At 40.9% G+C, this 20,379-nt stretch overlaps 1 protein-coding gene across 5 annotated transcripts in view; it reads right to left on the reverse strand.

The window, feature by feature from the left end:
- Smurf (SMAD specific E3 ubiquitin protein ligase) overlaps positions 1-20,379 on the reverse strand; it is a 288,864-nt gene that overhangs the window by 90,301 nt on the left and 178,184 nt on the right. For all 5 annotated transcript variants that reach the window (XM_070088416.1, XM_070088415.1, XM_070088412.1 and 2 more), the window contains 2 exons: positions 11,499-11,659; positions 9,370-9,470 (listed from right to left, as the gene is read on the reverse strand). In XM_070088416.1, coding sequence (XP_069944517.1) covers positions 9,370-9,470; positions 11,499-11,659 — 262 coding nt within the window. The remainder of the gene's footprint in view (positions 1-9,369; positions 9,471-11,498; positions 11,660-20,379) is intronic.

Raw genomic sequence — 20,379 nt, forward strand, 5'->3', positions numbered from 1 at the left:
TAACATTTTCTCTAGTTCAACACCAAGGAAAATATGTAAACAATAATAATACTGAGGGTAAAGAGAGAAACTGAGCTTGGACTGTGTTGGAAGCTAAACAATATTGTATATTATTATTATTATTATTATCATTATCATTATTATTATCGTAATACAAACACTTAACATTGTATATAATGTAAAGTGTTTGTATTACGGTATAAAACAAACCCGTGTTTGTTTACATCCTCCACATCTCTGTCCTCTCTCTCTCATTTACTCATTATCTTTCTTGTTTATTCGTTTTATCTCGTTTACTCACCTCTCACCCTACATTAAGACTAGAAATATTTTAAGATAAGTAATGAGTGAACTGTACATGTATTTTATTGTTTTGGGATACTTTTAATGTTAAGTGGATAGGACGGGGGTGGCCTGGCTGGCTACCATACCTATGACACCTGATTTCTTAACATAAATACTACTCATCTCACCCTACATTAAGACTACAAATATTTTAGAGTAAGTAATGAGTGTACTGTGTGTGTTGGGATACGAACTTAATTTGTTCCAGAAGGCTGTTCGAGTGCTGATACCAAACAAATTTGTTCCCATAAGGAATAATGTAAATTAGATTAATCCGTTTCAGATCTCAAAAAATACACTTACAAAAGCACTTACATAAATACTTACATAAATGTTCGTGTTCTGAGCTGTTCGTATCCCGAGGTACCACTGTACTTTCCTTTTTTACTGTTTTTTAATGACTAGTTCTATTGCTAACTTAATATATGTTAGTGTAAACTTGCTTTCTAGCAGTTATATGCATTTATAAATGGAAAAAAGAGTGCTCCACTTTACGGCGATTTCCGCCGGAACCTAACTGCCGTATAAGTGGGGTCTTACTGTATATGACCAGCCTTACAAAAATATATTTAAAAGCTCAAGAAATTAGCAATATTTAAAATGCTATTAAATGTGATTTTTCAATATTTCTCAGCTCTTTTATCAATATATTCCATTCCATTTCAAATTCCCGATCATAAAAAATTATATCGGTACACATTTTAAAAGAACGTGAAATTTGCATACCTCCAATGAGCTACTAGACAAGGACAACTGAAGGGTTACATAAATATTTTGCAATAATGATCCAGAGCTTCCTCTAAGTAAGACACATCAGTAATGCAGGTTTGAAACAACTGGATGAAGCATTTACAAATTATTGCATGATATATGTACTTGTAATACATCTTTCAATTTCAAGTTTTTCTACCCCTCACAGCCCAGCCTGGGGCCATGCTTTTCTACTGAATGCCAGTTCAACCAACCTGGTTTTTTGGGCACTTGATAAGGGTACTGATCCAGTTTCCTCTTGAAAACTTCTAAACTTGTTCACACAATATTTCTGATATCTGCTGGTAGCAAGCTGAACAATCTTGAACCACAGAAGTTGGGACAGTGATCTCTTACACCCACGGCACCCCTGCTTTGCACTGGGTCTATTTTACACTTCTTTCCATACCTTTCCCTCGGTATGTCATGCACTTTAATGGGGCTGTAATCAGAATTTGCTGTACAACATTATTGTGTCTGATTGGTTCTTTATTGTTTGTGAGGATCAAGTCATGCAGATTTTCATTTCTAGTAGGTTCTGTTACCTGTTGGTTCAATGCAAACTTATCATAGTGGTTCCCTGGAATGTGTATAAAATATGTCTTTAATGGGTTCCCATGAACATGTGAAGGTTTTGATATTTTTTGTGGAAATAGAGCTTCTAAATTTTCTGAAAATTCTCTGGAAGATATTGCGTAATGATTTCCAAGGTGGGTCGCACACACACACACTCCATTTCTTTATACAGTGACATTCACAGATATATAGTAATTACTGACAATTAACTAATAGACACAGATGCAGTTACAAAAATAATTTCTTGACTGTCCATGTACCATATTTGAATGACTAAAAATAAAACAGAAACAGAACAAAATTGTGTAAGCCAGAAACAGATAATACCAAGAGTGCAAATAGGCAAGAAGTAAACTTATAAATAATCTGAAAAAATAAACATAACCGTGCAAAAATAATTGTAGCATCATGTATTGTCAAGTTCAGAGGATAAACATAACTTACAGAGCTTGAAGGGTACAGATACTGCCAGCTGCACTACCTATGTGGCCAGGTCTCGGGAAAAAGAGGGAGATGAAAGAATTTCCAATACAGATGCAACATACTTAGCACAGAGCAGCAGACAAAAATAATAACAAACCTATGTTAATGAAAATAATTGTAAATACTAACAAAATATAAATATACTACAGATCAATTTAATAAATTACTCCAATTTTAAAAATCAACTTTTTCAGGTATAATATACAATATGGTAATGAGCTAAGAATAATTGTAAGATATACATGTGCACAAATATATATAAAGTATTAAAAATGTTACAGTGGACAAAGAACCTAACATGGCTCAAGTTTGTCATCTGCCACTCAATTTTCAAGTGGATATGAAGTTGATTACATTATACTTACACAACAGTAATAATGCTCAAGCCTGGGTTTATCTGGTGGTTCATATTACTGTTCAAAATTTGTTGCATAAAATTTGAAGTACAGTATCATTGACATACAAATGGGCATACCAGATGAGTTTTTGTAAGGAGGGTGAAGCTCAGGTCAGGGAAAACAGGAAAGAAGGGGGACATTTTCCAGTAAAAGCAGGCTTTAGAGAGGGATATGTGATGCCATCATGACTGTTTATTGTATTTATAGATAGGATTGAAAAGTGATTCCTAGGTGGCAGGAAGAGGTGCGAGAATAAAAGATAACGAATCTGATACAAATTGAGAATTGTCACAGTTGCGCTTTGCCCAGAACAGTTCTTTCTGGAGACTCTGAAGTTGAAAAGGCTGGAGGACAAGTTTGGGAGGGTATGTAAAGGAAGGAAATTAAAAGTGAACATAGAAAGAGCAAGATTATAAGAGAAACAAAAAAGTTTAGGCAATGAAAAACTGAATCTCAAGAGTGGAAGGAGGGGGTAAAGAAGAAGCAAATGTACAGTACTTTATTTGGGATCAGAAGTCTATGAAGGCAAAAAGAGGAATGTACCAAAGTACAGTGGTACTATACCCTTTTACATAGGCATGAGGTAAGAATATAATTATTGCAACGAGGAGGAGGTTGGAAGAAGTGGAGATATCACTTAAGAGCAATATGTGGTGTGAATATTATGCAAAGAATTGGGAACATAGAAATTATAAGACTGGGCTTATGAAAGTTTATTATCAAGAATAATGAAAAATTGCTAAGAGTGAGTGAGAATGTGAGAGTGAGAAAGTGAGTGTGTGAGGGTGTGAGTGTGTGTGTGAGAGAGAGAAAGAGAGAGTGAGAGAGAGAGTGAGAGAGTGAGAGAGTGAGAGAGTGAGAGAGTGAGAGTGAGAGAGTGAGAGAGTGAGAGAGTGAGAATGAGAGAGTGAGAGAGAGTGAGAGAGAGTGAGAGAGTGAGAGAGTGAGAGAGTGAGAGAGTGAGAGAGTGAGTGAGTGTGTGTGTGTGTGTGTGTGTGTGTGTGTGTGTGTGTGTGTGTGTGTGTGAGTGTGAGTGTGAGTGAGAGTGAGAGTGAGAGTGAGAGTGTGAGTGTGTGAGTGTGAGTGTGTGAGTGTGTGTGTGAGTGTGTGTGTGTGTGTGTGTGTGTGTGTGTGTGTGTGTGTGTGTGTGTGTGTGTGTGTGTGTGTGTGTGTGTGTGTGTGTGTGTGTGTGTGTGTGTGTGTGTGTGTGTGTGTGTGTTTGTACTCACCTATTTGTACTCACCTATTTGTGGTTGCAGGGGTCGATTCTTAGCTCCTGGCCCCGCCTCTTCACCGGTTGCTACTGGGCCCTCTCTCTCCCCGCTCCATGAGCTCTATCAAACCTCGTCTTAAAACTGTGTATGGTTCCTGCCTCCACTATGTGTGTGTGTGAGTGTGTGTGTGTGTGTGTGTGTGTGTGTGTGTGTGTGTGTGTGTGTGTGTGTGTGTGTGTGTGTGTGTGTGTGTGTGTGTGTGAGAGAGAGTTAGTGATCATTTTGTCCTAGGCACATGCCGATTAGACACAAGGCCTGTTGTATATGTGTGCGTGTGCATGTTTTGTTTTAGATCAGTGAGAAAAGTGGTGTTATTGATTTGACATACATATCAAGTAAATAAGGTAACATTTATGAAGGGATTCAGGGAAATTCATAAGCCAGATTTGAGTCCTGGAGGTGGAAAGTACAGTGCCTGCATTGTGGGGTTATGGATTTTATGGTTCAGAGGGTCATTCAACTCTGATATCTGTGCACTTCCGACATGACAGCAAGTGCACAAATGGCAAATTTCCCCCCCCCTTTTTTTTGGAGGGGGAGGTCCCCTACCATGGTGAGAGACAGCTGATGTGAAAAATAACAAAAAAAAAAAAAAAAAAAAAAAATCATGGCCTCTTCAAGGTAGAGTAACTACATAAGTGTAGCATCTCAGCAGTGAGCAGGATCAGACACTCATTACTGAGTGAATAATACACACTCTTGTTTAATCTTAGCCACTCAAGTGGTAATGTGGAAATAAACGTAATAATTTATTTTTGATTACCTATGTGAGGTTTCAGAGGCAGAACTGTGCTCAATGTTTCCCGACTTCCATATAAACTATGTCACTGTATAATTTACTGCCTCTTTCTTATCTGCTCTACAAGGAACACAGTGAGGGATTTTAGACATTCCAAACAATTTAAGTGTTTGACGGAATTTATAAGAGCAGTGAAATTTTTCTGTAGTAGCCAGATGTGCTATGTTTCGCCGGCCTTAAATGGAGCTTTCATTGCACAGCAGTATTCCAGTCGAGAGTTCAAGTGCTTTAAAGATCATCATCATTGGTATGGCATCTGCTGTTTGAAGGGTTCTTATTAACCAGTCTGTACTTTTTCCTGCAGCTGCAATTGTAATTATATTATTATCAGCCAGAGATTTATTGGCAATTTTCTTTAAGGGCAAAGTGAGCATGCTGAAGAGTGTTAGTCCCCTTACACTTATTGAGTTCTTCCTTGGTGTACTCATCACAATACTGCTTTTCACCAGAAATATTTTGCATAGCCTCCCAAGCTTTCATATGAAGTGATTTCATTGTACAGGTATGGGACCAATTTCTCTAGAATTTTCGAAGTGTAAATTATAATGCATCTTTCTCACATACATTCTAAGGAACACAGATCAAGGGACTTCAAGCATTCCCAGTAGTTAAGATGCTCAACTGAATTTATGTGAACAGTGAAGGTTCTCTGAATGTTTTCAGTTCTGTAATTTCTCCTGCCTTGAAGGGGGTAATTAGAATAAAATATTCCAGCACAGAGAGAACAAGTGACTTAAGAGAATCACACTGGCTCAGCATCCCTTGTTTTGATCTTCTAGGTACTGAGCTTATTTTCCTTGGAGATGTGATAACATTATAATCCTTAATGTGAACTTCCACTCTATTGAAAGATCTGAGATTGTCTTGTGCTCCATTTCAGCCTTTAATTACTCAATTTTTTTATGTCCTCAATGAACACTACTCTCATGCAAATTCTAGTATCATCTTCAAAGGTTGATATGGTGCTATGATTTATGTCACTATCTTGAATATAAGAATGTGAAAGAGAAGTTGGGTGAGTAATGTACTTCGAGGAGCATAGCTTTTCACTCCAGCATCTCCGATTTCACTCAGTTTACTGTTATGTACTCTATGGATTCTATTTATAAGAAGTTCAATATCAATATACCCATTTGTCCAGTTATTTCTTTTACACCCATTTTGTATGCTATTTCACCATAGTTAAAATATCAAAGGCTTTTTTGCAGTTAGTGTGCACTACATCAGCACTTTGCTTGTCTTCTAGTGCATCCAAGACTATCATAATGGTCCAGCAACTGTGAAAGGCAGGAGCAACCCATTCTGCAACTGTTGTGATTCCATAAGATTCACAATCCTGCATCTTAAGACCTCTTCAAAGATTCTGAAGTGTAATACTAGCACTATCAGTCTATAGCTGTTTGCAATTGTTTTATTACCATCTTTCTAGAATAGGTCTATACTGGCATTTTTTAACAGATTGTGGAATAACACCTGTGTCCAGGCTCCTCCTACATAAAATATTTAAGGCCCAAGATGGTGGTTTCTTGCATGTCTTGATGGATATGGAGTTCCACAAGTCTGTGCCTGGGGTAGAATGCACGAGCATGGTACAATGACTTCTTCAAAGTGGGATTAGGGTTAGGTCATAAACTGCAGAGGTACTGGATCTCATTCATGAAAACTCATTTTGGTCATCAATCATACTGATTAGTGGTTCACTGAACACAAGTCATATTATGACTTCAGTATTTCACTCATTTCTTTGTTATCATTAGTTTATGTTCCATCTTCTTAGGCAATGGGTCTGATACTAGATGCTTTTGCCTACCTACTGACAACAGTATAATATCACTGTCTTCCTCTACATCATGTGGGATTCAGGTTAAGTCAAATTTTTATGGTATCACATTAATGAAAAAATTCATAGAGATAACTTGACTCAAGAAATCGTAATGACACGATTGCAAATAAACCATACCCCCGGCCGGGATTGAACCCGCGGTCATAGAGTCTCAAAACTCCAGCCCGTCGCGTTAGCCACTAGACCAGCTAGCCGCGGGTTCAATCCCGGCCGGGGGTATGGTTCATAGAGATAGTTGATCTTTAGTCTGTAAAATGATTTGCCAAATACAGCACAAAATACCTGTCCTAATTAGTTTATTTCCTTACTGTCATCAATAAAAGTTCCATTTTTCTTTAAGTCTCAATACTTTGCAGTTCCTGCCTTGGATTTTGTATTGGAGAAAAGCTACTTTTGTTACTCTAAATTTGGCTGATGGTCTTTTGACTTTCCTCTCCTAACCATTGTAATATAATATTTTCAAGCAGTATGTCTTCTACTTTCCTAACTAGTATCTCCCTCCATTATTGATAAAGTCTGCAACTTGATCACCTGCAAGCAGGAATTTCTGATTTTCTAGCAAACACTAGGCATAGTACTGATGGTGTGTTGCCTTTTCTCATTCTAATTACTTCTCTGATGTGTCAATGCATATAAAAATTAAAAACATCATTTGGAGTAATTTAATTGACCATTTGCTTTCTATTCTAGCCTCATGCCATTTTACCTAAGTATATTTCCTTGAAATTGAAATCTATTATAATTTGTCCATTTTCATAGAAAACTTCCAATAATAATTTTTTACACCAATTTATAAAATAATGACATTTCTTAAAGAAAGCATTAATGTCTTTTCTTAAACTCTCCAAAAATTAGTAAAAACATCATCAAATTTATACATTTCAGTAATATTAAATAAGTTACTAAACCTAAGATGGCCTCAGATATACTAGGTAGGTTAGGTTTTATTACAGGTGGGCAAGTCAATTTTGGGCCAAGGAGATGAGGTACGATGATTGTGATGTGTGATCTCAGTAATATCAGTACAGTGGTCCCTTGAGTTATTACGTTAGTCCATTCCAGAAAACGTATCATATCTCCAAAGTATCGCATGTCATACCCCAAAATACATGTTTTTATGGTAATTTGTTATGAGAAGTTTGAACGCACCCAACCTTCCCCTGTACTTTTTTGTTGTTTAAACACATTGGGGTTTTCTGAGTGATACACAAGCAGAGGCTGCAGCTTGAAATATCCTGAGGCACTGCCACACAGACACGCAGACAGACAGATAGGCAGGCAGATTGGTAAAGAATTAGACTTAATAATTACACTCTTTGTTTTCATCACCTAATCCACATCTGGTACGTGCATATGGTCTCCCTCCCTCACCCCAACCCACCAACTCCTACCTTCCACTCCTACCTACCCCATCCACCATTTTTCTATTTACACAACCAGGCAGACCACAGCAGACGTGGCATGACAGGACAAATAGGCAGACAGACACAGAATGGCAGACAAATACACAAAGAAGTAGTCAGGCAGGCAAGGACAGGCAGGAAGGCAAGCAGGGATGGGCAGGCAAGCAGGCAGGGACAGGCAGGTTGGCAAGCAGGCAGAAACAAACAAGCAGGCAGGTAGGCAAGCAGGTTGGGACGGACAGACAGGTAGGGACGTGTAGGTAGGTAGGGATGAGCAGGCAGGCAGGAACGGGCAGGCAGGCAGGAATGGGCAGGCAGGTAGGCAAGCAGGTTGGGATGGGCAGACAAGTAGGGACAGGCAGGCAGGGACAGGCAGACAAGTAGGGACAGGCAGAGACAGGCAGGCAGGTTGGTAGGCAAGCAGATAGGGACTGACAGGCAGAGACAGGCAAGCAGGTAGAGAGAGGCAAGCAGGTAGGGACAGGCAGGCAAGTAGAGACAGGCAGAGACAGACTGGTCAAGAATTGTAGACTTAATATTAACACTTGTTACTGATTCTCACTGTCCACGTTTGGTACACCTATGGTCCTCCTCCCTCCACCATCTCTCCTACTTACCTCTAACACACCCTCCACCATCACTCCATTTAAGACCTTTTCATCAGCCTGTCTTGCCTCTGGTCTAAGGGGCACCTGTCCATGGTACAAAATACCTCACTACAAACACCCAACACACGCCCACACCTGCTGACCATCCTACACGTATCCTATCAATTTTTTTTATCGCAACTTAAAACTAAATTTCTTTATAAGGGCAAATTGTAACTCCAGCCCATCATAACTCAAGGGACCATTGTATATAATGCTTTCATGGTTAAAATAAAAAAAATTACATCCAATATTAATTCACATAAATATTTATCAGTCTAAAAAAAAATCCACAAAGTTCTATTTTTATAAAAATTGATATGACATTGGCAAAAAAAAAAAAAAATCTCATAACATTATGATTGATATTTAATCTCAATGGAACCTGTTTTTTTGCTAATTTATTTGATATGTGCGCATACGCATGCATGCATACATGCACGCCCGCATGCACGCACACACGCACACACACATGCACACACACACATGCATGCATGCATGCATGCACGCACACACACACACACACACACACACACACACACACACACACACACACACACACACACACACACACACACACACACACACACACACACACTTTTTTTTTTAAACACATCAGCCGTCTCCCACTAAAGTAGGGTGACCCGAGAAAGAAGAAACGCTTTCACTATCATTCACTTGACTGTCTTGCAAGAGGTGCGCAGACACTACAGTTCAGATGACCCTCCAAACTGCAAATGTCCCCACCCCTCCTTCAGAGTGCAGGAACTGCTTGTATGTATATGTGCATATAGTACATTCTTTTATATATGAAATAGGAAAGAAACATTAAATGTTGGAGTTTTACATACATTATATGGGCGGGTTGAGTTGGTCGCTCCCAGGTGGTGGTGCGGTCATGATGGTTAACATAATATAAGCGACCAGTGGCTGTTCTCCTCTCTTCCCATCCCTGAAAATGAACACACTGATAATAACTCACTTATATTTTCACAGTTAACCCTTTCAGGGTCCGTCCCGTAGATCTACGGCTTTACGTTCAGGGTCCAAACCGTAGATCTACGCCATGAGCTCAGCTCACTCTGATAAACTGTGAGTGGTACATTTGGGCCTAGATATGAGAGAATACATCTATGTGGTATGTGTGCACCACATAAAACAGATCCTGCAGCACACTGTGTATAATGAGAGAAAAAAAATGAAATCATGATTTTTTGATTAAAACAGCAACTTTGCAGTGTTTTTTCGTATGTTTTTTATAGTTGTATTTGCGATTTCTTGGTTTCACTTGATAGAATGGAAGACATATTACAGAAATAGAGATGATTTTGATTGGTTTTAGCACTGGAAATGGCTTGAAACTGAGCTCAAAGTAGCGGAAATGTTAAATTTTTGCCGATATTCAAGAGTAAACAAACGACCTCACACGTCTAATACACGTCAGCTGGTGGGTCTAATATACATTCACAAATATGGTGATGATATTTATACAATTATTACAGTATTGCATAACAGTAAATCTTCTATTTTTTGGTGTGAATAAAAATTCATTATGTGAATAAAAAATCAAAATGGAATTTATTTGTAAAGCCTCAAAACATAACTAATGAACAGAGGAAATGTTAGTTTAGTGCCAGGAATGCCTACATTGTTCATTCTGGACCCTATTTTGAAATTGGAATATTTTGAACTTTGTGTTAAATTGGCCAAATTAACAATTTCCGATCACTTTATTTTGTAGTTGAAACAGTTGACTTGGCGATTTCTTGTGCTCAATCGGTAGAATAGAAGTAATACTAGTGAAATAGCTAAGAATTTGGTTGATTGGAATAATGTAATTGGCCTAAAATGGGAGACAAAGTCGGCAAAATCGCCGATTCGTAAATATTGCTGACACATCAAAATTCGCGAGAGCATAATTTCGTCAATTTTCCACCAAATTTCGTACTTTTTGTTTTATTACCTTCACAAAAAGATTCTCTACGATTTCATAAGAAAAAATAACAAATTTTTTTTTTGAAAATTCTTGGACACTGGTGCGTGACTCCAGATTTGGGCCTTGGACCCTGAAAGGGTTAATTTATAAACCTCATGATTCGGAGCCCTTATTTACACATATATCAAGGTGTCCCGTAGTTCGATTGCTAGTGCACTCAGCTCACACACACACACACACACTGAGGTCACAAGTTCAAATCCCCGGTACGGCTGGATAACATTAGGACGTGTTTCTTAATCTTAATCTTAATCTTAAAATAATGATTCCTAACTAGTCACAAGTTTGCCTGTGATACTCCAATATAGAAACTATGTATTGTGCCAAAACAAAAGCATTCACATTGCTAAACACACAAACTAGTATTTAGTCGCTTAGTATTTAGTCAACTTACTCCACAATTTGTAATAATTTAGGGTTAAGAATTAATCTAAGTTTGCCCGAAATGCCTAGCCATGCTAGGTGTTCTAGTGGCCCCTTCTGTAATTAGTATTTTATTACATATAAACCACACAATAACCAAAATCTGTAAACCCCACATTGTAATCCTTATAGAGAATAAACTTATAGAGAATAAGACACCTGTTGTCCATGTTCACCCATCAGTATAAAATGGGTACCTGGGTGTTAGTTGATTGGTGTGGGTCGCATCCTGAGACAAAACTCATCTAATTTGCCAGAAATGCTCAGCATAACAAATGGCTTTCTATATAGTAGTATGTCATTGATGTCAGCTAGGACTGTATACCTTGTACATATACGTGTAGAAATAAATATATTATTATTATTAATTTTACCAAGTATAGTACGTACATTGCTTACTTTTAACATGTTAATTTTACACACTACCTAGCCTTTCAAAATAAGGAATCCTGTTTAATTTTATATATATTGGGTCAATATAATACAAATACCAAATGATTAATATTATGCAGAGTAAATAAATCTGGTATTTTAACAAGTGCAGATACTGGAAAGACTAACCTCGGGTAGGTCGTCGGGCGAGGAAATATTTCCCAGTGTGTCGACCACCGCATTGTGGGAGCCAGTTCCTCGGCCGTCCCTTGACATGAGTGACACCACTATCTGCCCTCGCACTGGCTCACACTCATCATGCCCAACTCTTGTAAGGTCCAGCCGTTGGTCTATAAATGTATGAATGTATATGAGTGAGCGTGAGTGAAATAAGTGTGTGTGTGTGTGTGTGTGTGTGTGTGTGTGTGTGTGTGTGTGTGTGTGTGTGTGTGTGTGTGTGTGTGTGTGTGTGTGTGTGTGTGTGTGTGTGAGTGTGTGAGTGTTAGTGATCATTCTGTCCTAGGCACATGTCGATTAGACACTAGGCCTGTTGTATATGTGTGTGTGTATGCGTGTGCATGTGTGTGTGTGTGTGTGTGTGTGTGTGTGTGTGTGTGTTTTGTTTTAGATCAGTGAGAAAAGTGGTGTTATTGATTTGACATACATAGCAAGTAAATAAGGTAACATTTATGAAGGGATTCAGGGAAACTCATAAGCCAGATTTGAGTCCTGGAGGTGGAAAGTACAGTGCCTGCATTGTGGGGTTATGGATTTTATGGTTCAGAGGGTCATTCAACTCTGATATCTGTGCACTTCCGACATGACAGCAAGTGCAGAAATGGCGAATTTCCCTTTTTTTTTTTTTTTTTTGAGGGGGAGGTCTCCTACCATGGTGAGAGACAGCTGATGTAAAAAATAACAGCAAAAAAAAAAAAAAAAAAAATCATGGCCTCTTCAAGGTAGAGTAACTACATAAGTGTAGCATCTCAGCAGTGAGCAGGATCAGACACTCATTACTGAGTGAATAATACACACTCTTGTTTAATCTTAGCCACTCAAGTGGTAATGTGGAAATAAACGTAATAATTTATTTTTGATTACCTATGTGAGGTTTCAGAGGCAGAACTGTGCTCAATGATTCCTGACTTCAGTATAAACTATGGTGTACTCATCACAATACTGCTTTTCACCAGAAATAATTTGCATAGCCTCCCAAGCTTTCATATGAAGTGATTTCATTGTACAGGTATGGGACCAATTTCTCTAGAATTTTCGAAGTGTAAATTATAATGCATCTTTCTCACATACATTCTAAAGAACACAGATCAAGGGACTTCAAGCATTCCCAGTAGTTAAGATGCTCAACTGAATTTATGTGAACAGTGAAGGTTCTCTGAATGTCTTCAGTTCTGTAATTTCTCCTGCCTTGAAGGGGGCAATTAGAATAAAATATTCCAGCACAGAGAGAACAAGTGACTTAAGAGAATCACATTGGCTCAGCATCCCTTGTTTTGATCTTCTAGGTACTGAGCTTATTTTCCTTGGAGATGTGATAACATTATAATCCTTAATGTGAACTTCCACTCTATTGAAAGATCTGAGATTGTCTTGTGCTCCATTTCAGCCTTTAATTACTCAATTTTTTTATGTCCTCAATGAACACTACTCTCATGCAAATTCTAGTATCATCTTCAAAGGTTGACATGGTGCTATGATTTATGTCACTATCTTGAATATAAGAATGTGAAAGAGAAGTTGGGTGAGTAATGTACTTCGAGGAGCATAGCTTTTCACTCCAGCATCTCCGATTTCACTCAGTTTACTGTTATGTACTCTATGGATTCTATTTATAAGAAGTTCAATATCAATATACCCATTTGTCCAGTTATTTCTTTTACACCCATTTTGTATGCTATTTCACCATAGTTAAAATATCAAAGGCTTTTTTGCAGTTAGTGTGCACTACATCAGCACTTTGCTTGTCTTCTAGTGCATCCAAGACTATCATAATGGTCCAGCAACTGTGAAAGGCAGGAGCAACCCATTCTGCAACTGTTGTGATTCCATAAGATTCACAATCCTGCATCTTAAGACCTCTTCAAAGATTCTGAAGTGTAATACTAGCACTATCAGTCTATAGCTGTTTGCAATTGTTTTATTACCATCTTTCTAGAATAGGTCTATACTGGCATTTTTTAACAGATTGTGGAATAACACCTGTGTCCAGGCTCCTCCTACATAAAATATTTAAGGCCCAAGATGGTGGTTTCTTGCATGTCTTGATGGATATGGAGTTCCACAAGTCTGTGCCTGGGGTAGAATGCACGAGCATGGTACAATGACTTCTTCAAAGTGGGATTAGGGTTAGGTCATAAACTGCAGAGGTACTGGATCTCATTCATGAAAACTCATTTTGGTCATCAATCATACTGATTAGTGGTTCACTGAACACAAGTCATATTATGACTTCAGTATTTCACTCATTTCTTTGTTATCATTAGTTTATGTTCCATCTTCTTAGGCAATGGGTCTGATACTAGATGCTTTTGCCTACCTACTGACAACAGTATAATATCACTGTCTTCCTCTACATCATGTGGGATTCAGGTTAAGTCAAATTTTTATGGTATCACATTAATGAAAAAATTCATAGAGATAACTTGACTCAAGAAATCGTAATGACACGATTGCAAATAAACCATACCCCCGGCCGGGATTGAACCCGCGGTCATAGAGTCTCAAAACTCCAGCCCGTCGCGTTAGCCACTAGACCAGCTAGCCGCGGGTTCAATCCCGGCCGGGGGTATGGTTCATAGAGATAGTTGATCTTTAGTCTGTAAAATGATTTGCCAAATACAGCACAAAATACCTGTCCTAATTAGTTTATTTCCTTACTGTCATCAATAAAAGTTCCATTTTTCTTTAAGTCTCAATACTTTGCAGTTCCTGCCTTGGATTTTGTATTGGAGAAAAGCTACTTTTGTTACTCTTAAATTTGGCTGATGGTCTTTTGACTTTCCTCTCCTAACCATTGTAATATAATATTTTCAAGCAGTATGTCTTCTACTTTCCTAACTAGTATCTCCCTCCATTATTGATAAAGTCTGCAACTTGATCACCTGCAAGCAGGAATTTCTGATTTTCTAGCAAACACTAGGCATAGTACTGATGGTGTGTTGCCTTTTCTCATTCTAATTACTTCTCTGATGTGTCAATGCATATAAAAATTAAAAACATCATTTGGAGTAATTTAATTGACCATTTGCTTTCTATTCTAGTGTGTGTGTGTGTGTGTGTGTGTGTGTGTGTGTGTGTGTGTGTGTGTGTGTGTGTGTGTGTGTGTGTGTGTGTGTGTGTGTGTGTGTGTTCACCTAGTTGAGGTTGCAGGGGTCGAGTCCTAGCTCTTGGCCCCACCTCTTCACTGGTCGCTACTAGGTCACACTCCCTGAACCATGAGCTTCATCATACCTCTGCTTAAAGCTATGTATGGATCCTGCCTCCACTACATTGCTTCTCAAACTATTCCACTTCCTGACTACTCTGTGGCTGTAGAAATACATCCTAACATCCCTGTGATTCATCTGTATCTTCAACTTCCAACTGTGTCCCCTTGTTGCTGTGTCCCATCTCTGGAACATCCTGTCTTTCTCCACCTTGTCAATTCCTCTCAGTATTTTGTATGTCGTTATCATGTCCCCCCTCTCTCTCCTGTCCTCCAGTGTCGTCAGGTTGATTTCCCTTAACCTCTCCTCGTAGGACATTCCTCTTAGCTCTGGGACTAGTCTTGTTGCAAACCTTTGCACTTTCTCTAGTTTCTTTATGTGCTTGGCTAGGTGTGGGTTCCAGACTGGTGCTGCATACTCCAATATGGGCCTAACATACACGGTGTACAGGGTCCTGAACGATTCCTTATTAAGATGTCGGAATGCTGTTCTGAGGTTTGCCAGGCGCCCATATGCTGCAGCAGTTATTTGGTTGACGTGCACTTCAGGAGATGTGCCTGGTGTTATACTCACCCTAAGATCTTTTTCCTTGAGTGAGGTTTGTAGTCTCTGGCTCCCTAGACTGTACTCCGTCTGCAGTCTTCTTTGCCCTTCCCCAATCTTCATGACTTTGCACTTGGTGGGGCTGAACTCCAGGAGCCAATTGCTGGACCAGGTCTGCAGCCTGTCAAGATCCCTTTGTAGTTTTGCCTGGTCTTCGATCGAATGAATTCTTCTCATCAACTTAACGTCATCTGCAAACAGGGACACTTCACAGTCTATTCCCTTCCGTCATGTCGTTCACAAATATTAGAAACAGTGCTGGTCCTAGGACTGACCCCTGTGGGACCACGCTGGTCACAGGTGCCCACTCTCACACCTCGCCATGTACCATGACTCACTGCTGTCTTCCTGACAAGTATTCCCTGATCCATTGTAGTGCCTTCCCTGTTATCCCTGCTTGGTCCTCCAGTTTTTGCACTAATCTCTTGTGTGGAACTGTGTCAAATGCCTTCTTGCAGTCCAAGAAAATGCAATCCACCCACCCCTCTCTCTCTTGTCTTACTGCTGTCACCATGTCTCAGAACTCCAGTAGGTTTGTGACACAGGATTTCCCGTCCCTGAAACCATGTTGGCTGCTGTTGATGAGATCATTCCTTTCTAGGTGTTCCATCACTCTCCTCCTGATAATCTTCTCCATGACTTTGCATACTATACACGTCAGTGACACTGGTCTGTAGTTTAGTGCTTCATGTCTGTCTCCTTTTTTTGAAGATTGGGACTACATTTGCTGTCTTCCATGCCTCAGGCAATCTCCCTGTTTCGATAGATGTACTGAATATTGTTGTTAGGGGTACACATAGCACCTCTGCTCCCTCTCTCAGGACCCATGGAGAGATGTTATCCGGCCCCATTGCCTTTGAGGTATCTAGCTCACTCAGAAGCCTCTTCACTTCTTCCTCGGTTGTGTGTACCGTGTCCAGCACTTGGTGCTGTACCCCACCTCTCCGTCTTTCTGGAGCCCCTTCTGTCTCCTCTGTGAACACTTCTTTGAATCTCTTGTTGAGTTCCTCACATACTTCACACTCATTTCTTGTTGTCTCTCCTCCTTCCTTTCTTAGCCTGATTACCTGGTCCTTGACTGTTGTTTTCCTCCTGATGTGGCTGTATAACAGCTTCAGGTCAGATTTGGCTTTCGCTGCTATGTCGTTTTCATATTGTCATTGGGCCTCCCTTCTTATCTGTGCATATTCATTTCTGGCTCTACGACTGCTCTCCTTATTCTCCTGGGTCCTTTGCCTTCTATATTTCTTCCATTCCCTAGCACACTTGGTTTTTGCCTCCCTGCACCTTTGGGTGAACCACGGGCTCATCCTGGCTTTTTCATTATTCCTGTTACCCTTGGGTACAAACCTCTCCTCAGCCTCCTTGCACATGGTTGCTACATATTCCATCATCTCATTAACTGGCTTCCCTGCCAGTTCTCTGTCCCACTGAACCCCATTCAGGAAGTTCCTCATTCCTGTGTAGTTCCCTTTCTTGTAGTTTGGCTTCATTCGCCCTGGTCTTCCTGCTTCCCCCTCCATTTGTAGCTCTACTGTGTATTCGAAGCTTAAAACCACATGATCACTGGCCCCAAGGGGTCTTTCATATGTGATGTTCTCAATATCTGCACTACTCAAGGTGAATACTAGGTCCAGTCTTGCTGGTTCATCCTCTCCTCTCTCTCTTGTAGTATCCCTTATGTGTTGGTACATGAAGTTTTCCCGTACCACCTCCATCATCTTAGCCCTCCATGTATCTTGACCCCCATGTGGCTCCAAGTTCTCCCAATCAATTTGCTTGTGGTTAAAGTCACCCATGATCAGGAGCTTTGCCCTGCATGCATGAGCTCTTCTGGCCACTGCAGCCAATGTGTCAACCATCACTCTACTACTCTCATCATACTCTTGCCTTGGCCTCCTGCTGTTCTGTGGTGGGTTATACATAACTGCAATTACCACTTTGGGACCTCCAGAGTGAAGAGTTCCTGCTATGTAATCGCTTGCTTCTCCACTGTCTCCTCTCTCCAGCTTATCAAAATTCCATCAGTTTTTGATCAGCAGTGCCACTCCTCCGCCCCCCGTTCCCTCTGTCTTTCCTCAGGATCTGGTATCCCGTTGGAAAGATGACATCTGTTATCATACCTGTAAGCTTGGTTCCTGTGAGAGCTATGATGTCCGGTGATGCCTCCGACTCTTTTGTGCCGCTCCTCCCACTTATTTGTTATTCCATCAGCGTTTGTGTACCATACCTTCAGTTTCCTTTCCAACACTGTGGTTTGGGGGGCCTGTGGGGGTGGGAGACCTGGTAGCATACTGTGGGATTCTATGGTTGGGGGTTGGGTGGAAGCTGTGGGTATGGATTGTATTGTGTGTTGGGATGGTGTGATAGGTTGTGGGGTTCTGAGGATAGTTGTGTGTGTGCTTGCCCTTGCTGCTCTGTTCTGCTCTGACTGACCTCTGCTGGTTCCATCCTTGTCTCCTTTCCTAGCTCCTTTCGCTTTTTTGTCCTCTCCCTCAGCTGCCGTCTCTCTGTTTGTGTTCTGTCTCTGTCTAGGAACACCTTCTTGTACTCTTCCGAGCTTTTCAACCGTGGTTTCTCTTGGAGGATCCTGTTCCGCACTGCTTCTGTCCTGAGAATCAGCTTGATCGGTCGGTTTCTCCCCTTCAAGTACCCCCCTATTCTCTGAAAATTTACAATCTCATCCATGTCTTCTCCCCCTATTTCCGTGATGATTTTCTCAATCTCCTTTCTTTCTTCCTGCCGTCTTTCAGTGAGTGTCCTTTCCTCTCTCTCCCGAAGCCCATGGATAATCACTGATTTTGCCCTTTCCTTCTCCCATTGTCTCTCCCTCTGTGACTCTGGTTCCTGTCTGTATGTGGTCATTTTCTCCCTTGATTTTTCCAGTGGCTCTTGGTAGCATGGTTGTGCCTCAGCATTCGACCTATCTCCCTCTCCATCTGCACCCATCTGCTCTTCCCTTCCACTCCCTGGCCCTTCTTTGCAGACTGATATGACCTTAGCATAATTCATATCTCCTTCCTTCCTGTTCAGCCTCTCATCTTCGTATGGTGTGTCTTCTCTGGTCACTACCCCTGAGACTTGCTTCAGCCTGTTTACCTCAAATTCTAGGACCTTTACCCTGGCTACTGCAGTTTCGACTTGTGCCTCCCAATTCTTCGTGTCCTTCTCCAACCTCTTTTCCCATTTCACAGAGAGCTCTTTCTCCATTTTTTCAGAAAGCTCTCCTAATTTTCTCTCCCATTCTTGCTCTATCCTTTTCCACTGTTCCTCCATCCATTCCTCCCTACCAGTACCATTGTCATCTGATCCCTGATTCCTGCGAGTCCCAACCATTTCTTTTTTAGTGAAAGAGAGAGAAAGAGAAAAATAAAAAGGGGGAGAGAGTGAGAGATAGGGAGAGAGAGAAGGGGAGCCTAAGAGGAGGGGAAAAGGGAAAAAGGGGGAGAAAGTGAGAGAGAGGGAAAAGGTAAGAGGGGGGGAGTGACAAGGGAAGAGAGAGAGAGATAAAAGAAGAGGAAGAGTGAGAGTAAGAGAGGGAGAGAGAGAGGAAGAGAGAAAGAGTGAGAGGAAGAGAGAGAGGAAGAGATAGAGGAAGAGATAGAGGAAGAGAGAGAGGGGGAGAGAGAGAGGGGGAGAGAGGGAGAAAGAGAGGGGGAGAGAGGGAGAGAGAGAGGGGGAGAGAGGGAGGGAGGGAGTGAGGGAGGGAGGGAGGGAGAGAGAGAGAGAGAGAGAGAGAGAGAGAGAGAGAGAGAGAGAGAGAGAGAGAGAGAGAGAGAGAGAGAGAGAGAGAGAGAGAGAGAGAAGAGCAGAGCAGAAATCAGCAACTACAGACCAGTGTCACTCCTGTCAATCACTGGTAAGATCCTTGAGACAATAATCTCAAGACAAATGACAGATTTTTTTAACTACCACTCACTACTTTGTGATCGTCAATATGGCTTCAGGAAAGGTTACTCTGCTGCTGATCTGTTGTTAAACCTCTCCACTAAGTGGCACCAGTCACTGGATGAATCCAAAGTCAGCTGTGTGGTAGCACTGGACATTGCTGGCGCTTTCGACCGGGTGTGGCACCAGGGCCTCTTAGCAAAACTTCAAGCACTGGGAATTGCAGGCTCTACGCTATGTCTCCTCAGTGATTACCTTCATGGTAGATCTCTAAGTGTAGTCCTCAATGGAACGGAATCAGCAAGGCATCCTATTGGGGCAAGCGTTCCACAAGGAAGTGTGCTGGGTCCACTGTTATGGAATGTCTACTTCAACGACCTTCTTCATCTCATCCCAGAATCACATGCATATGCAGACGACTGTACACTGACATTCACTTATCCAAGAGAAGAAATGCCAGCTGCTCTAAGCTACATCAATCACCAGCTGAGAGCTATATCAGCTTGGGGAAATAGATGGCAAGTAACATTTGCACCTGAGAAAACGCAAATGATGATCGTCTCTAGGCACCATGATGGTAATGCTGGTGCAGTAGTAAGGATGAATGGGACGATGTTGGCACCTGGAGAAGAAGTTGATATCCTTGGGGTGAAATTTGACTCCAAACTAACCATGAAGAACCATGTTGTAAATCTTGCAAACAAGGCAGCCAGGAAGCTTACAGCACTTCGCCGTATCTCGCATCTGCTTGACAGTAGGGGTTGCAAGATCCTGTACGAGGCACAAGTACGCTCACACCTTGAGTATGCTCCACTTTCTTGGTTTGCCTGCCCCCCCTCTCATCTGCGACTGCTTGACAGAGTAGAGAACAGAGCAAGACGTCTCATCTCTCGCCTGGACCCATCCTGGATAGATCTGTCATTTCAGCAGAGCCTTCAACATAGGAGGGATGTGGGTGGCCTTACTGTTATGTACAAGGCCAATATTGTCAAAATACCACACTTGGATCCACTTCGAGGACAGCGTGAAACAAGCTTTTATGCCACAAGACGGGCAGAAAGCAGCAACTTCACTCTGGCTGTACCCTTCTCCAGAACATCACTCCATCTGAGATCTTACATACCCAGGATGACTCG

Source organism: Cherax quadricarinatus, chromosome 24 (genome assembly GCF_038502225.1).
Source record: "Cherax quadricarinatus isolate ZL_2023a chromosome 24, ASM3850222v1, whole genome shotgun sequence".
Classification (NCBI taxonomy): Eukaryota; Metazoa; Arthropoda; class Malacostraca; order Decapoda; family Parastacidae; genus Cherax; species Cherax quadricarinatus.